Here is a 24,676-nt window from a genome sequence, read left to right as displayed (position 1 = left end):
TTCTGTTAATTAAAATCAAATTTCGACTAAAAGGAATGTGTTGTTTGTTTTTATCAGTCTTGTTGGGAACACTGAAACTCTCCTTGATGTTTTGAATAAATGACACAGATGTGAACTGACAGAGAAATTATTGATTGATTGATCCGGTTTACTTCAAGCATTAATTGCCGACAATACAAGACAAAAAAATTCAACAGATTTTTCAAACTTATTACAAAAATAATTCACGTCACATTTGATTAATTAAATATAGTAATTATTAACTAATTTAGTTACTTCATTTAATAGTTTTTGGTCATTTTTATAATCTGGATCTGATCAGATCAAGTGCAGATTTTTTCCAAGTAACTAAGCTGAGTGTTTATTGATTATTGATTAATCTCATTTTAGCCGAATGACTCCGGTTTCTTCATCAAAAAGATTAAAAAGTCAAAGTTGCGATGCAGAAAACTTCTCTTAAAAAAGTTGACAAATTCTTATTTAAGTTTAAGTTTTTATTTTTTTTTTAACTTTGATCCACATCTGGAGATCTGGACTCATTTTTGGTGTCAGAAGTAGGCGTGGCCCTCAGGACCCCCCCCCAGCTTCTCCTGCAGGATTAGTTCATTCTGCTGCACAGGCTCAGCTGCAGGTTCTCCTCCAGGATGAGGTCTTCCGCTCCGGTTCTGCTGCTGCTCCTCTGCTGTCTCGATCCGGGTCGGTCTCAGCCTCGGGTTCCGGTTCGAGGCAGTGCCCCCCCGCAGATGCCGGCCCTCTGGGACGAGCTGCAGGGCCTGAAGGAGCTGGTGCTGAGCCTGAAGATGGAGGAGGTGCGACGGCGGCAGACGCTGCGCGGCGTGGAGAGCCAGCTGAGGGACGGGGAGGTGGAGGCCGAGACGCAGAGGCGCAGCATGGAGGGGCTGCAGAAGGAGGTGACCCAGCAGATAGTGGAGCTGAGGAGGAGGGTGGAGGAGCAGGAGGAGCAGAACAAAGGTCAGCCTCCTCTGAACATCAGAGGAGCCGAAGCAGAAACTGCAAATGCTTTTTGTTCTCTGCTGCTGGTTTATGAAATATTCTTATCTTTATACATCGGCACGATTAAGCAATCACGACATCTGAGCTTCTTGTTGACAGATCTTTGGTTCTAGAGCTTCTCGTAAACAGATCTTTAGTTATACAACTTTTTGTAGACAGATCTTTGGTTGAGGAGCTTCTCGTAGACAGATCCTTGGTTCAGGAGGTTTTTGTAGACAGATCTTTGGTTCAGGAGGTTTTCGTAGACAGATCTTTAGTTCAGGAGCTTTTCGTGAACAGATCTTTGGTTCAAGAGCTTCTTGTAGACAGATCTTTGGTTCAAGAGCTTCTTGTTGACAGAGCTTTGGTTCAAGAGCTTCTTGTAGACAGATCTTTGGTTCAGGAGGTTTTCGTAGACAGATCTTTAGTTCAGGAGCTTCTTGTAGACAGATCTTTGGTACAAGAGCTTCTTGTTGACAGATCTTTGCTTCAGGAGTTTCTCGTAAACTAATCATTTGGTTCAGGAGCCTCACTTTTTTTTTTTTACTTTTCCAAAAGCTGTTAAAGTGTTAAAGTAGTCAGAGGTCTCGGGAGTCACGTTTTCTGTTTTCCATCTCAGTCCGAGAGGTCCTGATGTTGGAGCTTCAGTCCAGGATGAACTCCTCGGAGAGCTCGGCAGAGGAGCTCAGGAAGAGGAACTCAGGTGAGCCTCGGAGCCTCAGAGGAGCAGACGGTTCTGCAGAGCTTCATTCTGAGGAAACGTCTCTGTGTCTGCAGCTCTGGCGTCGGAGCTGCCTTTCCTGAGGACCAGACTGAGAGCGAGCGAGAGCACGGTGGAGCAGCTGAGGAGGAAGAACACAGGTCATTACCTGACCGGGAGGAGAAAAGCTCAGACTGACGTGAAGTTCTGCCATCGGAGCAGAAGATCAGGGTTTAATATCAACTCTGACAGCTCAGATTAAGGTTTTATCTACCTTCATCCAAGATCTCAGACTCTTCAGACCTCGGTCTGCATGTTCCCGCAAACAACGCTGTTAGAAGAACATTTTTCATAGAAGGTTAAGGGATAAAAACTTCTGAAAACTCATCAGTGAAGATCTTAGATCTCGGAGGAGGGATGGATGGATCTTTTCCCAGTAGATCTGTGATGTTCTCCATGAATCGGGTTTGTTGGATCTGATCCGACGTTCTCTTCGTGGTTTCAGTTCTGGCGTCCCGGCTGTGCGGCACGGAGACGCTGTTGGAGGAGCTGCGAGGTCAGATGACAGGTGAGAATCTTCAAACATTCACGATGTTTAGCTGGAAGAAGCGTCAGAAGTCCTCTCTCTGGAGCAGGGGTGGACTGTCAGGGCCCAGCCAGTCATGTCCTTCTCCGACCAGCAGAGGGAGTTTTAGTTTTAGTGCCAGTTGGACGTTTGAAGTTCTTCAGGGAGAAATGGAAACTTAGAGAAATGCTGCTTTCATGTCACGTCGGAATGATCGGAAAAAGGACTGTCCGACTCGGAAAACACAAAAATGACAAATCTATGTATTTATAGCATGCAATAGCAAAAATAATATTGGGAAAATAAAGCAAAATGGGGGCTCGTCCGGGATAAATCATGATTTTTGTGACTGGTTTTAAATTTTCTTACAATTTCTTTAAAAAAAAAAAAAAAAAAGGTGTTCTAACCAGCTTTTCATATCATAATTGATCATATAATTTATTCCTGTTTGGGGGCCAGATTAAATAGGGGCCGCATATGGCCCCCGGGCCGTAGTTTGCCCACCCCTACTCTAGAAGATGGACTTTCAGGGCTGCTCCTTCTCGGTTTGATGGCCCTCATCTATGATTTTTCCCCCCAGAGTTCATGACCTCCAACAGCTCCTCCATGGTGATGATCCCCGACGCCGCCGCTCTGCAGAACCTTCTGGACGGACGTCTGGAGAAGCTGCAGGCCCGCACTGAAGGTGACCTCACTTTAGGTCTCCACTTCTCTCTAAATAGTGCTCAGTTACCGTGAAGTTAATGTAAACGTAAAAAATCTGCTGAAGGAATTCATGAAGTTTACTATAGATCACTAATGTTTGATACAATCCAATTTAAAGATCCTGCTGATTTTCTCTAAAGACTTAATTATGTAAAACTTCTGCCAAAAAAGCGGTCAAATAGTCACAGTTATAGTGAGCAGGAATGTGTTCCTTCTTAGTCTGGATGAAGGAGAAACGTTTTGACCTCGAGTTCAGAGACATTCCAGAAACTTCCTCTGTGTTTGATGATCGTTGCAGACCAGTTTTCTGAGATGAGACTCGAGCTGAACTCCAGTCAGATCCTCCTGGATCAGCTGAGGAGGGGCGTGGCTGGTGAGTCACATGACCATCACATGATCAGATCATCCGAAACTTTATAACTTTTCAGTTTTTAGCTCAAAAATGTAATAAATTAGAGTTTTGGAGACTAACTCATTGTGATTCTTTGACAGCAGTATTCAGGCTGTAACTCATAAACACAACGACAGTTTGACAATGAAATCCTGACGGTGGACATCGTGATCTGCTGACATGTTCCTCTCAGCATCAGGGATGTTTTCTGTGCTTTCAGCTCAGGCTGCGTCCGTCACTCAGCTGCAGGTCAGGATGAACGAAGCAGAAGAGCTGGAGGACGTTCACACTGAGACGGCAGGTAACGGACCGAAGATGTAGAGAGATCCAGCTCAGCAGCGAGTCTGTTTTCAATGAAACCCAATGGAGTCCAACTGCTGGACTCAACTCCCCTCATGGTGGCGCTATTTCCTAAAAAAATGAAGCAGTTCTTCATGACAATTGATTTTGTTTTTATTTAACGTTTTATTTTTAAAATTCTCACTTAAATTCTAAATTCAGACAGAAAAAGGCTAAAACTCAAAAAGAAAAATATAGAATAAAGATCAAATATTTATCAAAAAAAGCATTTTTCTGTTCCCATGTTTCTTCTCTGCGCTGCATGAAGCGTCTGCTGGCTGTGTTTCAGATGAGATGTCTCTGATGGATCTCTGGAGGAAACTGAACAGAAGTGAGAGTCTGCAGGATCAGGTGAACACAGGTGATAACTCTTCAGACTAAATATATGAACAAATCTGACTCCTGACATGTGTCATCGTCAAAGCCCAGGGACCGGATCCGGCCCTCCAGATCATTTTATTTTATTGTTAATGTTGTTGTATCTTGCGCACATTTGTAAGACTCCTGGGAAATGTCTAGTACACTTGATTTTAGAACTAGTAGATTCGAAGAGTTTTGGAAAATGCAGAACACACTGTATAGTGAGTACTGGAGGAATTCGGACACAGTGCAAGATCTCTATTTTGGAGTCAGGCTAATATTTAAATGCTAGCTGTTGTGGCTAAGTCGGGCTATTTTTAAAAATTTTTAAAGCTATTTTGAAGTTTAGCTAATATTTTAGCTACATGCTAGCTCTTTTGGCTAATTCAAGCTTTTTTCAGGTTTAACAGGCTATTTTGAAATTTAGCTAATATTTTAGCTATATACTAGCTGTTTTGAGTAATTCAAGCTTTTTTTCAGTTTTTTTAGGTTAATTTAGAGTTTCGCTCATATTCTAGCTACATACTAGCTATTTTAGTCAATTTAAGCTTTTTAAACGTTTTTTAGACTGTTTTGGAGTTTAGCAAATATTCTAGCTACATGTTAACTATTTTGGCTGATTTAGACTTTAAAAAAATAGGCTGTTTTGGAGTTTAGCTAATATTTTAGCTACATGCTAGCTATTTTGGCTAATTTAGGCTTTTTTAAAGGTTTTTTAGGCTGTTTTGGAGTAAGGCTAATATTTACACGCTAGCTGTTTTGGCATTTTTCAGTTTATTAGTTTTCATTTTTTTCGGCTTCATGCTAGCAGTTTTGGCTAATTCAGGCTTTTTCCAGGTTTTTTAGGCTATTTTGGAGTTTAGCTAATATTTTAGCTACATACTAGCTATTTTGGTCAATTTAAGCTTTTTAAGCGTTCTTTTAGACTGTTCTCTAGTTTAGCTATTGTTCTAGCTACATGTTAACTATTTTGGCTAATTTAGACTTTAAAAAAATAGGCTGTTTTGGAGTTTAGCTAATATTTTAGCTACATGCTAGCTATTTTGGCTAATTTAGGCTATTTTAAAGGTTTTTTTAGGCTGTTTTGGAGTTAGGCTAATATTTACACGCTAGCTGTTTTGGCATTTTTCAGTTTATTAGTTTTCAGTTTTTTCGGCTGCATGCTAGCAGTTTTGGCTAATCTAAGTTTTCTTTTTTTTCAGGCTGTTTTGGAGTTTTGCTAATATTTTAGTGCTATCAGCACTAGCGTTTTCAGCTATTAGCTTCAGTGATTTAATCTAGCATCTTCAGCGACCAAATTCAGCTTTCAGCATTCACACTAGCATTATCAAAGGTAATGCTATATATCTAGTTCATAATTATTTTTTAAAAATTATGGTTTTAAAGCTTTTAAAAATGTAGTTTTAGAGTTTTCAATAAATGTTTATCCTATTCGGCCTGCAACCTAAGGTGTGTATTGCCCCCTTCTGTGATTGAGTTTGACACCCCTGCTGTACACGAACCAACAGCTCATTTATTTACCTGCAATAAACAAGAACTGCGAAAGTCTTTGACATGTTTAGGAAGTTTGAGCATCAACCTGGTCTGAGGATCTTTTCTGTTCAGAGATGGAAGAAAGACTCAGAGCTGGAGAGAAGCAGTTGGACGACCTCCAGACACAGAGATCAGGTGAATCATAGACCGACCACTGAGATCTGGACACTCTCAACATTTCTAAACAAAGATCTCTGGTTCTGACTGCTTCACGGAGTACACAGATTGAGTGTCTGACAGCAGGTTTGTTCAGCAGATGTGGAGCTCCGACTGAGATCCACTGAGACTCACCTGGAACAGCTGGAGGCTCACACTGCAGGTAAAAGCTTCAGCCTCTGTCATTCATCACTGATGCAGTCATTCTGGTCTTTATGGACGCTTTGCTGTTCAGCTCTGGAGGTCACACTGAGAGTCAGAGAGGAGCAGCTGGAACATCTGGACTCACACACCTCAGGTAAATCTCAACACCTGGATCTTTTTCAGTCACTGAATCCAAACATCCAGAAATGTTTCAGTGATTCTGTTGAAGGAAATAATTCAGGTTTTATTTTAATTTAAGCTCATGATCATCAGTGAATATTTCTGGTGAAGAAGTTTAGAATCATTTCAGCTGAAGTTCCTGTTGGATCCAGAAGATCTTCCTGATCTTGTTGTGTCCTGTTTTCAGATCAGATTTCCTCCATTGAATCCAGACTGACAGATGGACTCAACAGAACTGCAGGTGAACTCAGTCTCATGTTTCTGGATGTTTCATTGTCTGTGGAGGTTCTCTGTTCTCCAGGTCGTGTTTTTGAGGCGTTTGCTTCTTCAGGTGACTGAACAGTGAGCGTTTATCCAGAACACATGTCAAAGTTAAGGCCCGGGGGCCGGATCCGGCCCTCCAGATCATTTTATTTTATTGTTTTTAATGGCCAGATGTTATCTTGTGCTTGTCTAGAACTTGTATAATTTTGACAAAATATATTTTTAAGGAGAGTAAAATATTGAAAGTTATTTAAGGTTTAAGTTAACTTATTCTAGAATAATATTCATATTTTTATTTTTCACATTTTTGTTAAAAAGTTACAGTTTTAAAGTTTTTAAAAAATTCAATTCTAATAACTTTTTGGACTATTCTGGCATTTACTAAGATTTTTTTAGGCAATTTTAAAGGTTAGCTAATATTTCGGCTACATGCTAGCTTTTTAGCTAATTCTGGCTATTCTTTTTTAAGTGTTTTTAGGCTAATATTTACTTGGAAGCTGTTTTGGCTAATTTCGGATTTTCTATTTAAGTTTATTAGGATATTTTGGAATTTAGCTAAAATTTTGGCTACATGCTACATGCTATCTGTTTTGACTAGACCCTTTTTTTAGACTATTTTCTGAGTTTTTATTTAATATTTCAGCTACATGCTAGCTGTTTTGGCTGATTCAAGATTTTTTGTTTGTTTTTTAGGCTGTTTTGGAGTTTAGCTAATATTTAAGCTAAATGCCTATTTTGGCAAATTCAGGCAACTATTTTAAAGGTTTTTTATATTTACATGCTAGTTGTTTTGGCTAATTTCAGTTTTTGTATTTAGGTTTATTAGGCTATTTTGGAATTTTGCATAAATTTAAGCTACATGCTAGCTGTTTTAGCAAATTACGGCTATTCTTTAAAAAGATTTAGGCTAGTATTTACATGCTAGCTGTTTTGGTTAATTTAGGCTTTTTACAGTTTTTTAGGATATTTTGAGGTTTAGCTATTTTTCCAGCTACATGCTAGCTGTTTTAGCTAACCTTTTTTAAAATCTAATTTAGCATTTAGCTAATATTTTAGCTGGCTATCAGCAGTAGCATCTTCAGCGGCCAAATTCATCTTCCAGCATTCACACTAACATTATCACAGGTAATGCTATATATCTAGTTCATAATTATGTTAAAAGTTCCACTTTTAAAGTTTTAAAAATGTAGTTTTAGAGTGTTCAATTAATCTTTATCCTTTTCGACCTAAGGTGAGTTCTGGATTCTGGCTCCTTGTGTGATTGAGTTTGACACTCCTGATCTAGAAGATTCTGCTCTGCGTTCAGTCTTGGTTTGTGGGTTTGGTTTCTGCTCTGTACTATAATGTTCTCATAATTCTTAGCTTATGTTTTCCCCTCATATCCCATAATCCACTGCAACATAAGCTCATGAGAGAGCTGAGCTAAAGGCACACAAGCAGAAACGCTGTCAGCCTAAGCTCCGCCCCAGACCAGTGAAGCTGAGGGGTTTGAAGGTCATCCTCATGAGTTCTGGTCCAAACTGCACCTGTCACCACTTAACAACTCACATCTGAAACCAGAAACACACACGGATTCTTAAAAACAACGAGGTCTCACTCTGACACAAAACTGAAACACTACAACTGTTAAAGGAACAAAAACAGAAAAGAGTCAGAATAACATTCAGGAACTGAGGTTCTGTTCAGGTGGACTTTAGTGAAACCAACAGAACCTGCAGGACTGAGACCAGGAAAATAGAGAAAACATCATCCTTCTTGGTGTTGGATCCAGAAGATCTTCCTGATCTTGTTGTGTTCCTGTTTTCAGATCAGATTTCCTCCATTGAATCCAGACTGACAGATGGACTCAACAGAACTGCAGGTGAACTCAGATTTCTGAATCATCTGATTATTGATGATTATTTTGATCATGATCTCCTGGTTTCACTAAATGTCAGATTGTGTGTCTGAGTGTCTGACAGCAGGTTTGTTCAGCAGATGTGGAGCTCCGACTGAGATCCACTGAGACTCACCTGGAACAGCTGGAGGCTCACACTGCAGGTAAAAGCTTCAGCCTCTGTCATTCATCACTGATGCAGTCATTCTGGTCTTTATGGACGCTTTGCTGTTCAGCTCTGGAGGTCACACTGAGAGTCAGAGAGGAGCAGCTGGAACACCTGGACTCACACACCTCAGGTAAATCTCATCATTAGTGAATATTTCTGGTGAAGAAGTTTAGAATCATTTCAGCTGAAGTTCCTGTTGGATCCAGAAGATCTTCCTGATCTTGTTGTGTTCCTGTTTTCAGATCAGATTTCCTCCATTGAATCCAGACTGACAGATGGACTCAACAGAACTGCAGGTGAACTCAGTCTCATGTTTCTGGATGTTTCAGTCTGTGGAGGTTCTCTGTTCTCCAGGTCGTGTTTTTGAGGCGTTTGCTTCTTCAGGTGACTGAACAGTGAGCGTTTATCTAGAACACATGTCAAAGTTAAGGCCCGGGGGCCGGATCCGGCCCTCCAGATCATTTTATTTGGTTGTTTTTAATGGCCAGATGTTATCTTGTGCTTGTCTAGAACTTGTATAATTTTGACAAAATATATTTTTAAGGAGAGTAAAATATTGGAAGTTATTTAAGGTTTAAGTTTACTTTTTCTAGAATAATATTCGTATTCTTATTTTTCACATTTATGTTAAAAAGTTACAGTTTTAAAGTTTTTAAAAAATGGAATTCTAATAACTTTTTGGACTATTTTTTTATTTACCAAGATTTTTTAGACAATTTTAAAGGTTAGCTAATATCTCAGCTACATGCTAGCTTTTTAGCTAATTCAGGCTATTGTTTTTTAAGTGTTTTAGGCTAATATTTACTTGCAAGCTGTTTTGGATAAATTGGGATTTTCTATTTAAGTTTATTAGGCTATTTTGGAATTTAGCTAAAGTTTTGGCTATATGCTATCTGTTTTGGCTAACTTAGACCCTTTTTGCTTTTTATACTATTTTGGAGTTTTCATTTAAAATTTCAGCTACATGCTAGCTGCTTTGGCTGATTCAGGATTTTTATTTATTTTTTTTTATAGGCTGTTTTGGAGTTTAGGTAATATGTAAGGTAAATGCTGGCTACTTTGGCAAATTCAGGCAACTATTTTAAAGATTTTTTATATTTACATGCTAGCTATTTTGGCTAATTTCAAATTTTCTATTTAAGTTTATTAGGCTATTTTGGAATTTGCACAAATTTCAGCTACATGCTAGCTGTTTTGGCAAATTTAGGCTTTTTTACAGTTTTTTAGGATATTTTGAGGTTTAGCTATTTTTTCCAGCTACATGCTAGCTGTTTTAGCTAACCTTTTTTTAATCTAATTTAGCATTTAGCTAATATTTTAGCTGGCTATCAGCTACAGCATCTTCAGCGGCCAAATTCATCTTCCAGCATTCACACTAACATTATCACAGGTAATGCTATATATCTAGTCCATAATTATGTTAAAAGTTCCAGTTTTAAAGTTTTAAAAATGTAGTTTTAGAGTGTTCAATTAATCTTTATTCTGTTCGTCCCGTGACCTAAGGTGAGTTCTGGATTCTGGCTCCTTGTGTGATTGAGTTTGACACTCCTGATCTAGAAGATTCTGCTCTGCGTTCAGTCTTGGTTTGTGGGTTTGGTTTCTGCTCTGTACTATAATGTTCTCATAATTCTTAGCTTATGTTTACCCCTCATATCCCATAATCCACTGCAACATAAGCTCATGAGAGAGCTGAGCTAAAGGCACACAAGCAGAAACGCCGTCAGCCTAAGCTCCGCCCCCAGACCAGTGAAGCTGAGGGGTTTGAAGGTCATCCTCATGAGTTCTGGTCCAAACTGCACCTGTCACCACTTAACAACTCACATCTGAAACCAGAAACACACACGGATTCTTAAAAACAACGAGGTCTCACTCTGACACAAAACTGAAACACTACAACTGTTAAAGGAACAAAACAGAGAAGAGTCAGAATAACATTCAGGAACTGAGGTTCTGTACAGGTGGACTTTGGTGAAACCAACAGAACCTGCAGGACTGAGACCAGGAAAATAGAAAAACATCATCCTTCTTGATGTTGGATCTGTTTTCAGTTCAGATTTCCTCCATTGAATCCAGACTGACAGATGGACTCAACAGAACTGCAGGTGAACTCAGTTTTCTGAATCATCTGATTATTGATGATTATTTTGATCATGATCTCCTGGTTTCACTAAATGTCAGATTGTGTGTTTGAGTGTCTGACAGCAGGTTTGTTCAGCAGATGTGGAGCTCCGACTGAGATCCACTGAGACTCACCTGGAACAGCTGGAGGCTCACACTGCAGGTAAAAGCTTCAGCCTCTGTCATTCATCACTGATGCAGTCATTCTGGTCTTTATGGACGCTGTGCTGTTCAGCTCTGGAGGTCACACTGAGAGTCAGAGAGGAGCAGCTGGAACACCTGGACTCACACACCTCAGGTAAATCTCAACACCTAGATCTTTTTTGGCTTCATTTTTCAGCATCAGTCACTGAATCCAAACATCCAGAAATGTTTCAGTGATTCTGTTGAAGGAAATAATTTAGGTTTATTTTAATTTAAGCTCATGATCATCAGTTAATATTTCTGGTGAAGAAGTTTAGAATCATTTCAGCTGAAGTTCCTGTTGGATCCAGAAGATCTTCCTGATCTTGTTGTGTTCCTGTTTTCAGATCAGATTTCCTCCATTGAATCCAGACTGACAGATGGACTCAACAGAACTGCAGGTGAACTCAGTTTTTTTAAATAATTTCAGTGAATCTCAACTTGCAGGTCTGCATCAAACTATAGTTGAATTGATATTGAAGAACAGGTTTGTTTCAACAGGAGCTTAATATGATATTAATTTACTGTTCTGAATAATTGATCATTTTATTTAGGATAAAACATTTAGGCTCCTATAAATCCATAAGTAATATAACTGCAGTTAAGGAAAAAAAGTATTTTTCGGTTGTTGATCCTGTAAGTCGTCAACCTTAAAGCTGAGTTTGGTCTGTGATGTTCTTCATAGAAACACTTGGACAAAATGTAAAGAATAGTTTTGACATTGTTTGATTTTTGAAGAATTTCTTTGTATAAAGGATTAGAAAATAAGGATTTATCTCCAAGAATATCTGTCTGTTCTTCTTTAAGAAGCTCTTCTATCCTCCACTGGTTACTTCTATCAATCTCACCTACTGGTTCTTAAACTGTTTATCTGTGTTAAAGACACCTGCCCTTAAACAGACAGACTGCAGCTTTCAACCAAAGAGCTGTCAAAGGACACCAGCGTCAAGATTGTAGACCTGAACGATACTGAGATGAAATACATGAGCAGCAGATGAGAAGAGTTAAACTGTTGGAGGAACTATCAGACAAAAGAAGAAATACAAGCTCAATGTGACCATCTCACTCCACCTGGAGCTCTATGAAAGATCTCACCTGTTAGACAAACGACCAGTGAGGAAACAGTCCAGAGCCACAAAGAGAAGCTGGTCAATGACTGTAAGATAGCTGGAACCACAGCAACAAAGGTTACTACAGTAATACTATAGTAACTAAGGTTTTCCAGCTTAGAACAACACACGTCCAGACCCGTCTAAAGTTCTTCAGAACCCGTCTGGATGATCCAGAAGAGGATTAGAAGAAGGTCAGATGAGACCAAAGTGGAACTCTTTAGTCTAGATGTCATTCGCTGTGATTGGAGGAGGAACAAATCTGAAGAACACCATTTCCACTGTGAAGCACGGGGGTGGAACCATCATAGTTTGGGGCTGTTTTTTGTAAAGTGGGCAGAACGACTGATTCGTATGAAGTAAAGGAAGAATGGGTCCATGTATGGAAGCAGAAACCTCCATCCGTCAGTGAAAGAACTGATGAAACCTGTCTGGATCTTCCTGTATGACAATGATCCCAAACACGTCGCCATGGCAACCTAGTGTTGGCTATGTACAAAGCAGTTGAAGGTTCTGGAGTGTTCTAGCCCGTCTCTGGACCTCCATCCAATGGAGAATCTGTGAACAGAGTTGAAGAGTTTTTGTTTTCTGCTCTGGAGAAGATCTGCATGGAACAATGGACCAAAGTAGCAGATACAGAATTAAAAACATGCAGAAGACCTACAGGAAACCTTAACGAAACGGGTCAAATTACAAAGTAATGAGGTGAACTTTTGTTATTGACCAAATACTTATTTTCTGCTCCATTAAACAAATAAATTCTTTAAAATTCAAACAATTTCGTGGATTTACATTCTGTCTCTCACAGCTGAAGTGTTTCTTTGAACATTAAAGAACAAACTCATCTGTTTAGGTGGAAGAACCTGCAGAATCTGAGAATGTTGAACCACTAAATGTGTGATTGAGTGTCTGACAGCAGGTTTGTTCAGCAGATGTGGAGCTCCGACTGAGATCCACTGAGACTCACCTGGAACAGCTGGAGGCTCACACTGCAGGTAAAAGCTTCAGCCTCTGTCATTCATCACTGATGCAGTCATTCTGGTCTTTATGGACGCTTTGCTGTTCAGCTCTGGAGGTCACACTGAGAGTCAGAGAGGAGCAGCTGGAACACCTGGACTCACACACCTCAGGTAAATCTCATCATTAGTGAATATTTCTGGTGAAGAAGTTTAGAATCATTTCAGCTGAAGTTCCTGTTGGATCCATTAGATCTTCCTGATCTTGTTGTGATCCTGTTTTCAGATCAGATTTCCTCCATTGAATCCAGACTGACAGATGGACTCAACAGAACTGCAGGTGAACTCAGTCTCATGTTTCTGAATGTTTCATAGTCTGTGGAGGTTCTCTGTTCTCCAGGTCGTGTTTTTGAGGCGTTTGCTTCTTCAGGTGACTGAACAGTGAGCATTTATCTAGAACACATGTCAAAGTTAAGGCCCGGGGGCCGGATCCGGCCCTCCGGATCATTTTATTTTATTGTTATTAATGGCCTGATGTTATCTTGTGTTTGTCTAGAACTTGTATAATTTTGACAAAATATATTTTTAAGGAGAGTAAAATATTGGAAGTTATTTAAGGTTTAAGTTTACTTATTCTAGAATAATATTCCTGTCTTTTTATTTTTCACATTTATGTTAAAAAGTTACAGTTTTAAAGTTTTAAAAAAATGGAATTCTAATAACTTTTTGGACTATTTTTTTATTTACCAAGATTTTTTAGACAATTTTAAAGGTTAGCTAATATCTCAGCTACATGCTAGCTTTTTAGCTAATTCTGGCTATTCTTTTTTAAGTGTTTTAGGCTAATATTTACTTGCAAGCTGTTTTGGATAATTTGGGATTTTCTATTTACATTTATTAGGCTATTTTGGAATTTAGCTAAAATTTTGGCTATATGCTATCTGTTTTGGCTAACTTAGACCCTTTTTGCTTTTTATACTATTTTGGAGTTTTCATTTAAAATTTCAGCTACATGCTAGCTGCTTTGGCTGATTCAGGATTTTTATTTATTTTTTTTTATAGGCTGTTTTGGAGTTTAGGTAATATGTAAGGTAAATGCTGGCTATTTTGGCAAATTCAGGCAACTATTTTAAAGATTTTTTATATTTACATGCTAGCTATTTTGGCTAATTTCAAATTTTCTATTTAAGTTTATTAGGCTATTTTGGAATTTGCACAAATTTCAGCTACATGGTAGCTGTTTTGGCAAATTTAGGCTTTTTTACAGTTTTTTAGGATATTTTGAGGTTTAGCTATTTTTTCCAGCTACATGCTAGCTGTTTTAGCTAACCTTTTTTAAAATCTAATTTAGCATTTAGCTAATATTTTAGCTGGCTATCAGCTACAGCATCTTCAGCGGCCAAATTCATCTTCCAGCATTCACACTAACATTATCACAGGTAATGCTATATATCTAGTCCATAATTATGTTAAAAAGTTCCAGTTTTAACGTTTTAAAAATGTAGTTTTAGAGTGTTCAATTAATCTTTATCCTTTTCGACCTAAGGTGAGTTCTGGATTCTGGCTCCTTGTGTGATTGAGTTTGACACTCCTGATCTAGAAGATTCTGCTCTGCGTTCAGTCTTGGTTTGTGGGTTTGGTTTCTGCTCTGTACTATAATGTTCTCATAATTCTTAGCTTATGTTTACCCCTCATATCCCATAATCCACTGCAACATAAGCTCATGAGAGAGCTGAGCTAAAGGCACACAAGCAGAAACGCCGTCAGCCTAAGCTCCGCCCCCAGACCAGTGAAGCTGAGGGGTTTGAAGGTCATCCTCATGAGTTCTGGTCCAAACTGCACCTGTCACCACTTAACAACTCACATCTGAAACCAGAAACACACACGGATTCTTAAAAACAACGAGGTCTCACTCTGACACAAAACTGAAACACTACAACTGTTAAAGGAACAAAACAGACAAGAGTCAGAATAACATTCAGGAACTGAGGTTCTGTTCAGGTGGACTTTGGTGAAACCAACAGAACCTGCAGGACTGAGACCAGGAAAATAGAGAAAACATCATCCTTCTTGGTGTTGGATCCAGAAGATCTTCCTGATCTTGTTGTGTTCCTGTTTTCAGATCAGATTTCCTCCATTGAATCCAGACTGACAGATGGACTCAACAGAACTGCAGGTGAACTCAGATTTCTGAATCATCTGATTATTGATGATTATTTTGATCATGATCTCCTGGTTTCACTAAATGTCAGATTGTGTGTCTGAGTGTCTGACAGCAGGTTTGTTCAGCAGATGTGGAGCTCCGACTGAGATCCACTGAGACTCACCTGGAACAGCTGGAGGCTCACACTGCAGGTAAAGCTTCAGCCTCTGTCATTCATCACTGATGCAGTCATTCTGGTCTTTATGGACGCTTTGCTGTTCAGCTCTGGAGGTCACACTGAGAGTCAGAGAGGAGCAGCTGGAACACCTGGACTCACACACCTCAGGTAAATCTCAACATTAGTGAATATTTCTGGTGAAGAAGTTTAGAATCATTTCAGCTGAAGTTCCTGTTGGATCCAGAAGATCTTCCTGATCTTGTTGTGTTCCTGTTTTCAGATCAGATTTCCTCCATTGAATCCAGACTGACAGATGGACTCAACAGAACTGCAGGTGAACTCAGATTTCTGAATCATCTGATTATTGATGATTATTTTGATCATGATCTCCTGGTTTCACTAAATGTCAGATTGTGTGTCTGAGTGTCTGACAGCAGGTTTGTTCAGCAGATGTGGAGCTCCGACTGAGATCCACTGAGACTCACCTGGAACAGCTGGAGGCTCACACTGCAGGTAAAAGCTTCAATCGTTCTGGTCTTCGGTCGTCGGTGTGAAAATGTCCGAGTTAAAAAGTGAACCGTGTCTCAGTTTTTACTCTCAGACTGAACGTGACCGAGCAGCTGCTGGACGAGCTGCAGACGGAGAGCGCAGGTGACCCCGCCCCCTCCAGCATCATGTGATCTGCTGCTGACACTTGACTGATGTGATGTTCTGCTCAGTTAGGGCTGCAGATCTGCGTTCTGTCTCAGACGGGCTGACGGAAGCTCAGGAAGGTAACGGAGACTCTTCCTCCTCCTGCTGAGGTCTGTGGTCAACAGAACGCTTTCTCATCAGAACTGCAGGTCCGGCTGGGCGCCGTCGCCGCTGCTGTGGAGGAGCTGAACACGGAGGGTGGAGGTAAGGCCGGGGTCACGACCTCACGACTGCTCCCCGCGGCGCCGCTGAAGTTCTGGTGTCTTCCAGAGGAGCTGAGGGTGGGCTTTTCCGCTGGTCTGACGGATTCAGGGGTCGTCGGGCCTTTTGATCAAGAGACGACGCTGGTCTTCTCCAAAACCATCATCAACGTCGGCCACGCCTACAACCAATCCGCAGGTATCATGGCGCCCCGGTCTGGATCTGCTTCCATCTTCCAGAGTAACACTTTTATTTTTACACAATTAAACACAAATTCAACTCTGTGGCCTTGTGCTAGAGCGTCTGACCTGAGAGCAGAAGGTTGAGTGTTCAAATCCAAAGTGGGACCTAGGTCTCCTTGTTTGACACTCAGCATTAAAGGTCACATAAAGACATTTCACACGTTTAAATGTCTGACTAAAACAAGTCCAAAACATGAGATTTTTATGGAATGGAGGAAAATTGTTCTGATTATGAAGAAAATTAAGTTAATTCTGAGTATGTTTTTTTTTTCAAATGAATCAAGTGACAAGAAAAGCTGCTTGAAAAAGCTCATATTTGTGATTAGAAAATACTCTGGGCGGGGCCACAAGCTCCCTGCTCCGCCCCGTTCTGATTCGTCCACGTACAGACGAATAGATCTGTGAACGTCTTTGTTTTCCTGCTCTGAGCTGGAATCTGGATCAGAACCATACGGCTGGACAGAAACAATATTGCTGCCATTTTTGTTTAACCAGTTATTTTAAATTGGGGGAGAGTGAGTATACAGATGGATGATGGGAAATAAAGTGGGTCTCATTCAGAGGATTTAGTAGGGATTATTTTAGATCATCGACTAATCAGGTCAGGTGTAAAGTGGATGTAAAACACACATCTAAACCATTATTAGCTTTAAAATAACTACAAATAAAGACAAAAAGATGATAGTTTATTAAACTTTTAATGAATTGTGCAGCCTCCGTCCTTCATTTAGTTTCTGGGATTAAAACAACATTAAATTAGGACTTGGAATCGATTAAAGAAATTTAACTTCGCATAGCTGGGGAACAAATAATCTCAATTTTTTTTTGCTATATTATTTGGCAACCACTTAACTAATCACAACATGAAATCACAAACACATTTAAAACATTTATTTTTAATTAGTGCTTTTAATCGACTAAACATATATCAATCAAACTTTTGTGTTCTTATTAATCACGATTAATCAGAATCTTTTATATGACAACATGCTTTTGAACAAAGACAGGCCGGAGAGAAAGTGTTTCTTTCACTTTTATCATCTTAAATGTTTTAATTTAACAAGAGTTAATCCAGAAATGTCATTTGTGTTCAAAACACACCAACAGTCTGATGAGCAGAACTCTAAAGACTTTTATGTCTGCAGTTTTACTCAGAGAAAGTTGAAACTCAGTGATGCGACGTCGTTACAACGCGCCGGACCACGGATCAAATAGTCCGCTTTATGTGAAAAAGTGATCTAACCCGAAAAAATAACAAGATTAAAGTACTAAAAACCAATTGAATATTTACTTCTTTTGTAAATAAGCATGGTACAAGTGTGATCATACCTGACAAAGTGCTTTAACGGACGCCATGGAAGGCTGAACCGCAGAGGTAAAGCGAAGGACGGCTGCTCAGTGAGTTAATAAATGTTAACGCGTTAATTCTTTTGATTCATCACATGCGTTAATGCATTAACTTTCACAGCCATAGATTAAATCATAGATCAATCCATATAATATAAAAAAACGATTAATCAATTATTAAATTTGTTTTTGATTACTTCGGTTGTCAATTAGTCGACCAATGAATTAGTTGTCGATTCATTTAATTGTCAATTTGTTGACTTATCGACTATTGTATTAGTTGTTGACTACTTTAATAGTCGATTAATTGTGGATTGAATGACTAATTGACTTTTAAATTATTTGTCGATTACTCAAAAAATCAATTTGTCAACTAATCGACTATTGAATAAGTTGTTCATTACTTAAATAGTTGATTAGTCGACTAATTAAGGCAGCCCTAAATAAAGGCCGGTTTACTCTTCATCATCCCACCCATAACTCAAGGAGAACTTCTGAACTCCTACTGCTCTGCAGAAACTATGTCTTCTTAATCGACACAGGTGTTTGGATTTTAGCTTAAAAGAAACAGCATAATTACAATTAAAAGACCACTGGGAACACTTCATAAGAAATAACTTCGAAAGACGTTTTTCTTCGGTACGATTGATAGTTCTGGTTTTGCTCGCCATTTTTGTTGCTACGGTAACGTTAAGCTGAGGGTGTAACAGTCGACACAGTCTAGTCTGGGATTGAAACCTGTCGGTAGATGGACTCTTCAGCTTCTGAAATCCCATATTTAACTTCCTCTGATGGATCAAACTCAGTTCTACTGAAAACATCAGAGATAGTTCAGCAGGAGATGAGAAGATTTCTGGTTTCTGTGAAGATCTGTCCCGTCTGATCTCCACTTCATCATTTTACCGTGTGAAGACCCAGACTGAGGCTTGTGTCGCTCCCTCAGGTGTTTTCACGGCTCCTGTCGGAGGCGTTTACTTCTTCAGCTTCACGGCGGCAGACTACCTGAAGGGCTACATGGGTCTGCACCTGTACAGGAACGAGCAGCCCGTCTTCTTCAGCCTGGAGCTGAACGACCACGGCGGCTACGCCTCCAGCTGCAGCTCGGTGGCGCTGCAGCTGGAGCGGGGTGACCGGGTCCGCCTCAGCCTGCCGGCCAGCTACCGGCTCTACGACGACTCGCGGAACTTCAGCGTCTTCTCGGGATTCCTGCTGTTCCCACTGTGATCCGACCCAAAGAGGGACTCCAAAACAATGAAATCAGCTCCCGAAGGAGGCGGGACTTCATGAGATTTACTGATGCTGTGAATAAAAATCTGAGGAACGACACAGACGACGAGTCAATGGAAAAGTTTTTACTAAAAGTGACAGAAAACAAACTAATCTTTGAGTTTCAGTGTGATCAAAGTTTCCTGATTCAACAACAGGCTCCAAAAGTGTCAAACCGAGGTTATCAAAATGTGCGTTCAGGTCCAAATGGAGGCTTCAAAAGAGCAGTTCCAGTAGCATAACAACTCATCCACACAATAAATACAAAGTGTTATTAAATCATGCCGAACGTTTCAAGTGGAAGAAAATCCTCATCAGGTCAAGGAATGAAGGTCGTTTGTTCACAAAGGTTCTCGTATTGCTGTTTGCTCCGTAAAAAAGTCTAAGTTACTACGATCCAACAACAACCAGAAGACTTAAGACTGAGGAGAAGGAAATCGTCTTTAAGGGTCTGACAGCGAAAGGCTGCGAGTGTGAGTCATTCAGCGGATGGAGGTGAGGATGGAGCTGGTGAGGGAGGAATGAAGAGGAGATCTGCAGGAGGTCAGCTTCAAAGTGAATGAAAAACCAGACAGTGAATAAAAAAAACCCTGAAAACAGTTTTAAACTCTAAAGTAAACATTGTAAACTTAAAAAGAAATATTGAAAATCAGGAAAAAAAACTAAAGAAATACTGAAAACTTGAATACAAAATAATAAAAACCTAAAATTGTTACCATATATATTTAAAAAATTGTAATAGCTGCTAGGTTAATAGTTAGTAAATTACAGTTTTCTATAAAACTTTCTGAATTTTTTCCGTTGACTGTATCAGAGAACTGGACTGAGCGACTCATTCCCCCTGGCGTTCCAAACAGGAAGTGGCTCCAAGAAGCCAAAATCCCATAGACTTCAAAAGATTTTTTTCATATTTTTTATTTATTTATAAACTGACCAATCAGATGCTTCAATAAAAGTAGGCGGAGCCTCTGCCTCCAACTTTTAAAACATTTGACATAAGGCTGGGTTGATAAAATCGATTCATCGATTTAAACTTAACAGATCAATAATCGATTCATAAAAATATAAATCGATTTAGCACATAAAGCTAAACTTGCTTAATGCTAACATTTAATGGAATTTCCCATAGGATGGCTAATGCTAACGCTCAGTCGACCTAAATATACATTGCTGACTAAATAAACATCTTTATAAACTCACAGACATGAATTATCCAAACTCTTTTTGAGAAATATTTTTAAAGTAACCATTTGTGGTCTAAAACTGTTTTTTGTTCATACTTTCTTCTTCTTCTGGAATAAGGTGTACTTGTATAGCGCGATCGCCACCTAGTGGCCAAACTGAAACGCCCTCCAGGCGAAGCAGAGCAATGTTTACAATGTTAATAATCTGAACATTTTTGTTATAACTTCTCCTTTAGAGAATTTTGTATAGTAGATTTTTCGCTTCTGGAAATTTAATAGATACCCACTTTCAAGTAGAAGGGGTGTGGCCTACCAATAAGCTCACTCCTGATAGGTGGGAGTGGTTAGACCAATGAGGACAGCTGGTTCCAACATGGCGGTTCCCACATCGTGAAAAAATGGCGACTATTTTGTTGAAACCGTAAGTGAACTACGTCACACTTTAATTCTCAGATACAGTCGATGATTTTGTTCTAATTGTATGTGGGGGCGGGGCTTTAAGCCCATTGGCTACCAGGACATGATTGACATCGGGTGACAGAGGTTATGATGATGTCATTTCATCGTCTGTTGTTGGCGCCGCCTGTGTCATCCCTCCACAGAACTCATTTCTTAAAGCTTTTAAATCATGCTCCGTTAGCCAATAGGCTCAAAGCCCCGCCCCCCCCCATAAAATTTGTCTCAACTCCGAAAACAGTGGCTATTACTCATACATGGTGACACTATTAGTTTTTTATATTTAAGTTCTTAATTTGAAATATTTTTAATCCAAATTTTCAATATTTTTTTCAAGTTTAAAACTGTTTTTAATTATTTTCAAATTTTATTTACAATCTGTTTTTTATTCACTTTAAGCGGATCCAGATCCTTCAGTCATAGAGGAGCAGCAGGAGATCAGCTGCTGTTGATCCTCTTGTTGACGGCCTGCAGGAGCAGCAGGGAGTACTCCTCCAGCAGAGCGGCGGTCCTGACCTCCTCCGCGCCTCCCAGCATGCTCGGGGAGCCCAGCGGTAGAGAGTCCAGCTCCGCCCTCATGGCCCGAAAGGCCTCCGATAGGAGGAGAGACACCTGGCACTGGATGGAGGTGGAATCCTCCGGAGAGAAGCTGCTTACCTGGAGAAGGAGGAGGAGAACTCAGGTTAATCTTTATCATCAAAGAAAAAACACACAAAAACTTGCTAAAATATTAGCTATATGTCATATTAACCAAAAAACTGGAAATATGTCTAAATTAGCCAAAAACAGCTAGCATAATGCTAAAATGTTAGGTAAACTCAAAATTAGGCAGAAAAATGGAAACATGTCTTAATTAGCAACAAAAAAAAAAAAAAAGGAAACCGCTAGCATAATGCAAATGTTAGCTAAACTGAAAATAAGAAAAAAAATTGAAACATCTCTAAATTAGCAAGAAAAATCACAGCTAGCATAATGCTAAAATTTTAGCTTAACTCAAAATTAAACCAAAAAATTAAAACATGTCTAAATTAGCAAATAAATAGATAATTGCTCCCATATTGCTAAAATGTTAGCCAAACTCCAAATGTGCCTAAATAATTGGAATAAAATCCAAAATTAGCCAAAAACGGCCAGCATGTTCTTAAAACTAAAAACTAAATGCCAAATTAACCTAAAAACTCAGTAGTTGCTGAACATTTTAAAGTTTGAATGGTGTCTTAAGCTGAAAGGATATGCGGAAATTCACAAGTATCAAAGTGCATGAAGAAGATTTGAGCAATATCTCATTCATTTCCTATGGGGGATATTTTGCTCAATATTTCAAAAACTGTGAAGTTTATAAATACCAAAAGTACAAGCAGTAATGTCCGGAACGAGCTGAATTTTTTGATACTAGGATTGCTGAGTTTTTACGTACCAAAAATATACAAAAATGAGCAGGAGAATCACTCTAGTGTGAATGATTACTGAGAATTCACACAATAAAATCAAATATATTTATATCAATTAGTACTGTATTTTTGCATGTATGTATCACCTTAAACTAAATTTTCTCTACCTGTTCAGCTGTGAGAACCTCCCACTGTTCGTTAACCCCTCCCCTTTCGTCACTCACCTTCCTGTAAAGGTGCGTCGCTCTCTTAAAGCAGCTCTGCAGCTCATTGGCCAGAGCCCTGCAGGTCTCCACACTGATTGGTTGTTCTGCACAGACAGAACCAGGTGAGTCACAGGTAACTCTGCCGCCAACACGTCAGACAAACGGAGAAAGACTGGAGCCAAACCTTTGTCGCCTCCATTCTCTGAATCTCCACCTGTGGCGTTCTGAGGCTCCTCCTCCTGCTTGGGTGTCACAAGGAGGGAGGCGGAGCCTGGGTGGGAGACAGACACCTTGGTGGGAGGAGCGAAGGCGTCGAGGGAGGGTCTGTCGGGGAGCGGCCTGCTGCTGCCGGGGATTCGAGCCTGGAGGCTGCGGGAGGCAGGCCCCGCCCTGTTGCCGTGGTTACCAGCAGCTGAGGACACTGACGAGACGACGACTGGAATGACGGCAGCGTGGGGGGGCGTGGCTGGAAGTGCAGCAGAGTTTCCAGTGGGAACATTCGTAGGCGGGGCTTCTTTAGGCTGTACGGCAGGAGTGTTTGGCGCTAACAGCGGTGACGTCACGGCGTCGGGCGGTTCGAGGACGTTGAGGCTGTCTCCCATGGAGACGGAGCGGGAAATCTTCGCCATGGAGCTCGCCGTGGGGCTCATGTAGGAGCGGGGAGTCGCTACAGCCGAGGAGGAGGAGGAGGAGGACTTCCTCAACGTGACAGCAGCGCTCTCCTGCAGGGGGGATCGGGGCGAGGAGGCGGAGTTTGGTTTAAGAGTCTGTGGCGCCGTTGATGGAGGTCGTCTGAGGGAGGAGGGGAGGGTGGTGGGCCGCTGGGGGGCGACCTCTCTGGATGGACGACCAATCAGAGAGTCGGACATCTCACCTGCTGGAGACAAACAGAGTGAAGATGTTTTTCACCGGACCGGACCGGGTCGGGTTTGGGATCTTACCGGCGTCCGCCAGCAGGCTGTTGACCGACTGAGCCTTGTGGAGTCCTTGGTTCTGGTGGGTTGGCAGAACCAAGTTCCTCCTGGGTTCCACCTCAGTTTGGACCTTCTTCTTTAAGGTGGAGCGACTGGAGGAGCTCTCCTCTTGCGCCTCCTGCTGTTGAGGTGGATCTGGTCCATGCTGGTTTGGTTTCTGCACCTGAACCAGCACTGGTTGGTCCTGGTTCTGGTTTATCCTGCTATGGTTTCTGTCCATCAGGGGCCGGACCTCAGAGACGGGGAGATGGACCTTCAACCCCTCTTCTCCTCCCTCTGTGATCCGTGTTGGGAGGAGAAGCCCGGCCCGGCTGTGGAGGGAAGGGAGGTGTTCACTAGTACTGCCACAAAAATATATTTTAATAGTTGACTAATCACTGATCATTTTATCCGATTAGTTGACTAATCGGGTCATGCACAAAGTGGATATAAATCACACATCTTAACCATCATTAGCTTTAAACTAACTAAAAACTAGATATATAGCATAACCTCCGATTATGCTAATGTGAATGTTGTAAGCTGAATTTGGCCGTTGAAAATGCTAGTGCTGATAGATGAAGATGCTGAAATTGATAGCTAAAAACGCTGAAGCTGATACCCTAAAACCAAAATGTCTAAATTAGCTTGCATGTAGCTGAAATATTAGCTAAACCTCCGAAAAGCCTAAAAAAAACCCAAAAAGCCCAAATTAGCCAAAATGGCTAGCATGTAGCTAAAATATGATCTAAACTCCATATTAGCCTAAAAAACTGAAAAAGCCAAAATTAGCCAAAATAGTTAGCATGTAGCTGAAGTATAGCTAAACCCCAAAAAAGCCTAAAAACCCCCAAAAAGCCTAAATTAGCCAAAATAGCTAGCATGTAGCTTAAATATTAGCTAAACTCCAAAATAGCCCAAAAAACCCTAATAACGACTAATCAACTAAAAAATTAATCATCGACAATTTTAATAGTCAATTAGTCGTCGAATAGTTGACTAATCCTGCCAGCCCTAATGTTCCCAGAAAGACCACCAGAGGAGGTTTGGTGCTGCTTACCTGGCAGATGAACTCTGGTGGAGGAACCTGGAGGAGATACTGAGACTCTCGCTGGAGCTGTGAGAGGTTCTGCTGGGACTTCCTGTAAACACACGGGTCACATGATCGTCCACAAGGTCTTCCAGGAGCTTCTAACATGATCAAAACCAGCAGAATCAGGATGTTTCTGTCATCAGGGGGATCCATCCCCACTTCCTGGGTCTCCACACTACACTTCCCATCAGCCCCTGCTGTCACTCCCAGCAGTATTTAGTCAGTGCGAAGTCTTGTTTGTGCCACTCTGCCTTCATCGCTGAGCATCCTGCTGCTTCAACTCTGACTGTTTGCCGCCTGCCCCGACCCTCGCCTCTGATTGTTCGTGTTTGACCTCTGCCTGCCTGATCCTGATGTAGCTTTGTGAACTTCTGTACCTGAGGCGGACGGGTCAGCCAAAGTGACAAAGTTCTCCTTCAGGAACGCCTCCTGGTCTGGAGTCTGAGGAACATCCCGAGACGCTCCTGCTCCTTCCCGTCTTTGCCTTCCTTCCTCCTCCTCCATCTCCAGCTCGGAGGAGTTCCCGTCCTCGCTCAGAGGTTCTGTGGGTTCTGTGTCTGAGGAGCACATGGGCGGCAGGTG

The 24,676-nt window shown here is 40.7% G+C and overlaps 2 protein-coding genes across 12 annotated transcripts in view; one reads left to right on the top strand and one right to left on the bottom strand.

Annotated features, from left to right (window-relative positions):
- The first annotated feature begins 1,277 nt into the window (after positions 1 to 1,277).
- Positions 1,278 to 19,473, top strand: LOC112143306 (spindle pole body component 110). 8 transcript variants are annotated; one of them, XM_036210040.1, is made up of 32 exons: positions 1,283 to 1,696; positions 1,771 to 1,854; positions 2,199 to 2,261; positions 2,839 to 2,943; positions 3,262 to 3,336; positions 3,575 to 3,655; positions 3,983 to 4,054; positions 5,659 to 5,721; positions 5,843 to 5,905; positions 5,978 to 6,040; positions 6,254 to 6,307; positions 8,138 to 8,191; positions 8,308 to 8,370; positions 8,443 to 8,505; positions 8,618 to 8,671; positions 10,424 to 10,477; positions 10,594 to 10,656; positions 10,729 to 10,791; positions 11,024 to 11,077; positions 12,718 to 12,780; positions 12,853 to 12,915; positions 13,028 to 13,081; positions 14,864 to 14,917; positions 15,034 to 15,096; positions 15,168 to 15,230; positions 15,343 to 15,396; positions 15,513 to 15,575; positions 15,651 to 15,713; positions 15,782 to 15,835; positions 15,897 to 15,959; positions 16,026 to 16,154; positions 18,489 to 19,473. In XM_036210040.1, exons 1-32 carry the CDS (start codon positions 1,627 to 1,629, stop codon positions 18,767 to 18,769), a joined length of 2,328 nt encoding a protein of 775 aa, XP_036065933.1. In that variant the 5' UTR covers positions 1,283 to 1,626; the 3' UTR covers positions 18,770 to 19,473. The 8 variants fall into 8 exon arrangements, 7 of the variants coding, with proteins under 7 accessions (XP_036065939.1, XP_036065938.1, XP_036065936.1 ...); XR_004947069.1 differs by lacking the exon at positions 18,489 to 19,473 and having other exon boundaries at positions 1,281 to 1,696; positions 15,786 to 15,835; positions 16,026 to 16,104; XM_036210043.1 differs by lacking the exon at positions 8,138 to 8,191 and having other exon boundaries at positions 1,282 to 1,696.
- The window catches only part of LOC112147469 (mitogen-activated protein kinase-binding protein 1), a 26,273-nt gene continuing 20,479 nt past the window's right edge, over positions 18,883 to 24,676 (bottom strand). For 2 of the 4 annotated variants that reach the window (XM_024273900.2, XM_024273919.2), the window contains 7 exons: positions 24,472 to 24,651; positions 24,062 to 24,143; positions 22,990 to 23,333; positions 22,233 to 22,925; positions 22,067 to 22,152; positions 20,845 to 21,108; positions 18,883 to 19,359 (listed from right to left, as the gene is read on the bottom strand). In XM_024273900.2, the coding sequence (XP_024129668.1) occupies positions 20,890 to 21,108; positions 22,067 to 22,152; positions 22,233 to 22,925; positions 22,990 to 23,333; positions 24,062 to 24,143; positions 24,472 to 24,651 (1,604 nt within the window). In that variant the 3' untranslated portion in view covers positions 18,883 to 19,359; positions 20,845 to 20,889. Of the gene's footprint in view, positions 19,360 to 20,826; positions 21,109 to 22,066; positions 22,153 to 22,232; positions 22,926 to 22,989; positions 23,334 to 24,061; positions 24,144 to 24,471; positions 24,652 to 24,676 lie in introns of all 4 variants that reach the window. The other 2 variants (XR_002919460.2, XM_024273912.2) reach the window with 2 other exon arrangements.

Source organism: Oryzias melastigma, linkage group LG22 (genome assembly GCF_002922805.2).
Source record: "Oryzias melastigma strain HK-1 linkage group LG22, ASM292280v2, whole genome shotgun sequence".
NCBI lineage: Eukaryota > Metazoa > Chordata > Actinopteri > Beloniformes > Adrianichthyidae > Oryzias > Oryzias melastigma.
This window is presented reverse-complemented; position numbering and strand designations above follow the sequence as displayed.

Bases quoted from the DNA above. Each gene is read 5' to 3' on its own strand.
- LOC112143306 (XM_036210040.1), top strand. From the start codon at position 1,627: ATGTTGGAGCTTCAGTCCAGGATGAACTCCTCGGAGAGCTCGGCAGAG. The intron at 2,944-3,261 runs GTGACCTCACTT...TGATCGTTGCAG, and splicing joins GCTGCAGGCCCGCACTGAAG to ACCAGTTTTCTGAGATGAGA. The intron at 5,722-5,842 runs GTGAATCATAGA...TTTGTTCAGCAG, and splicing joins CCTCCAGACACAGAGATCAG to ATGTGGAGCTCCGACTGAGA.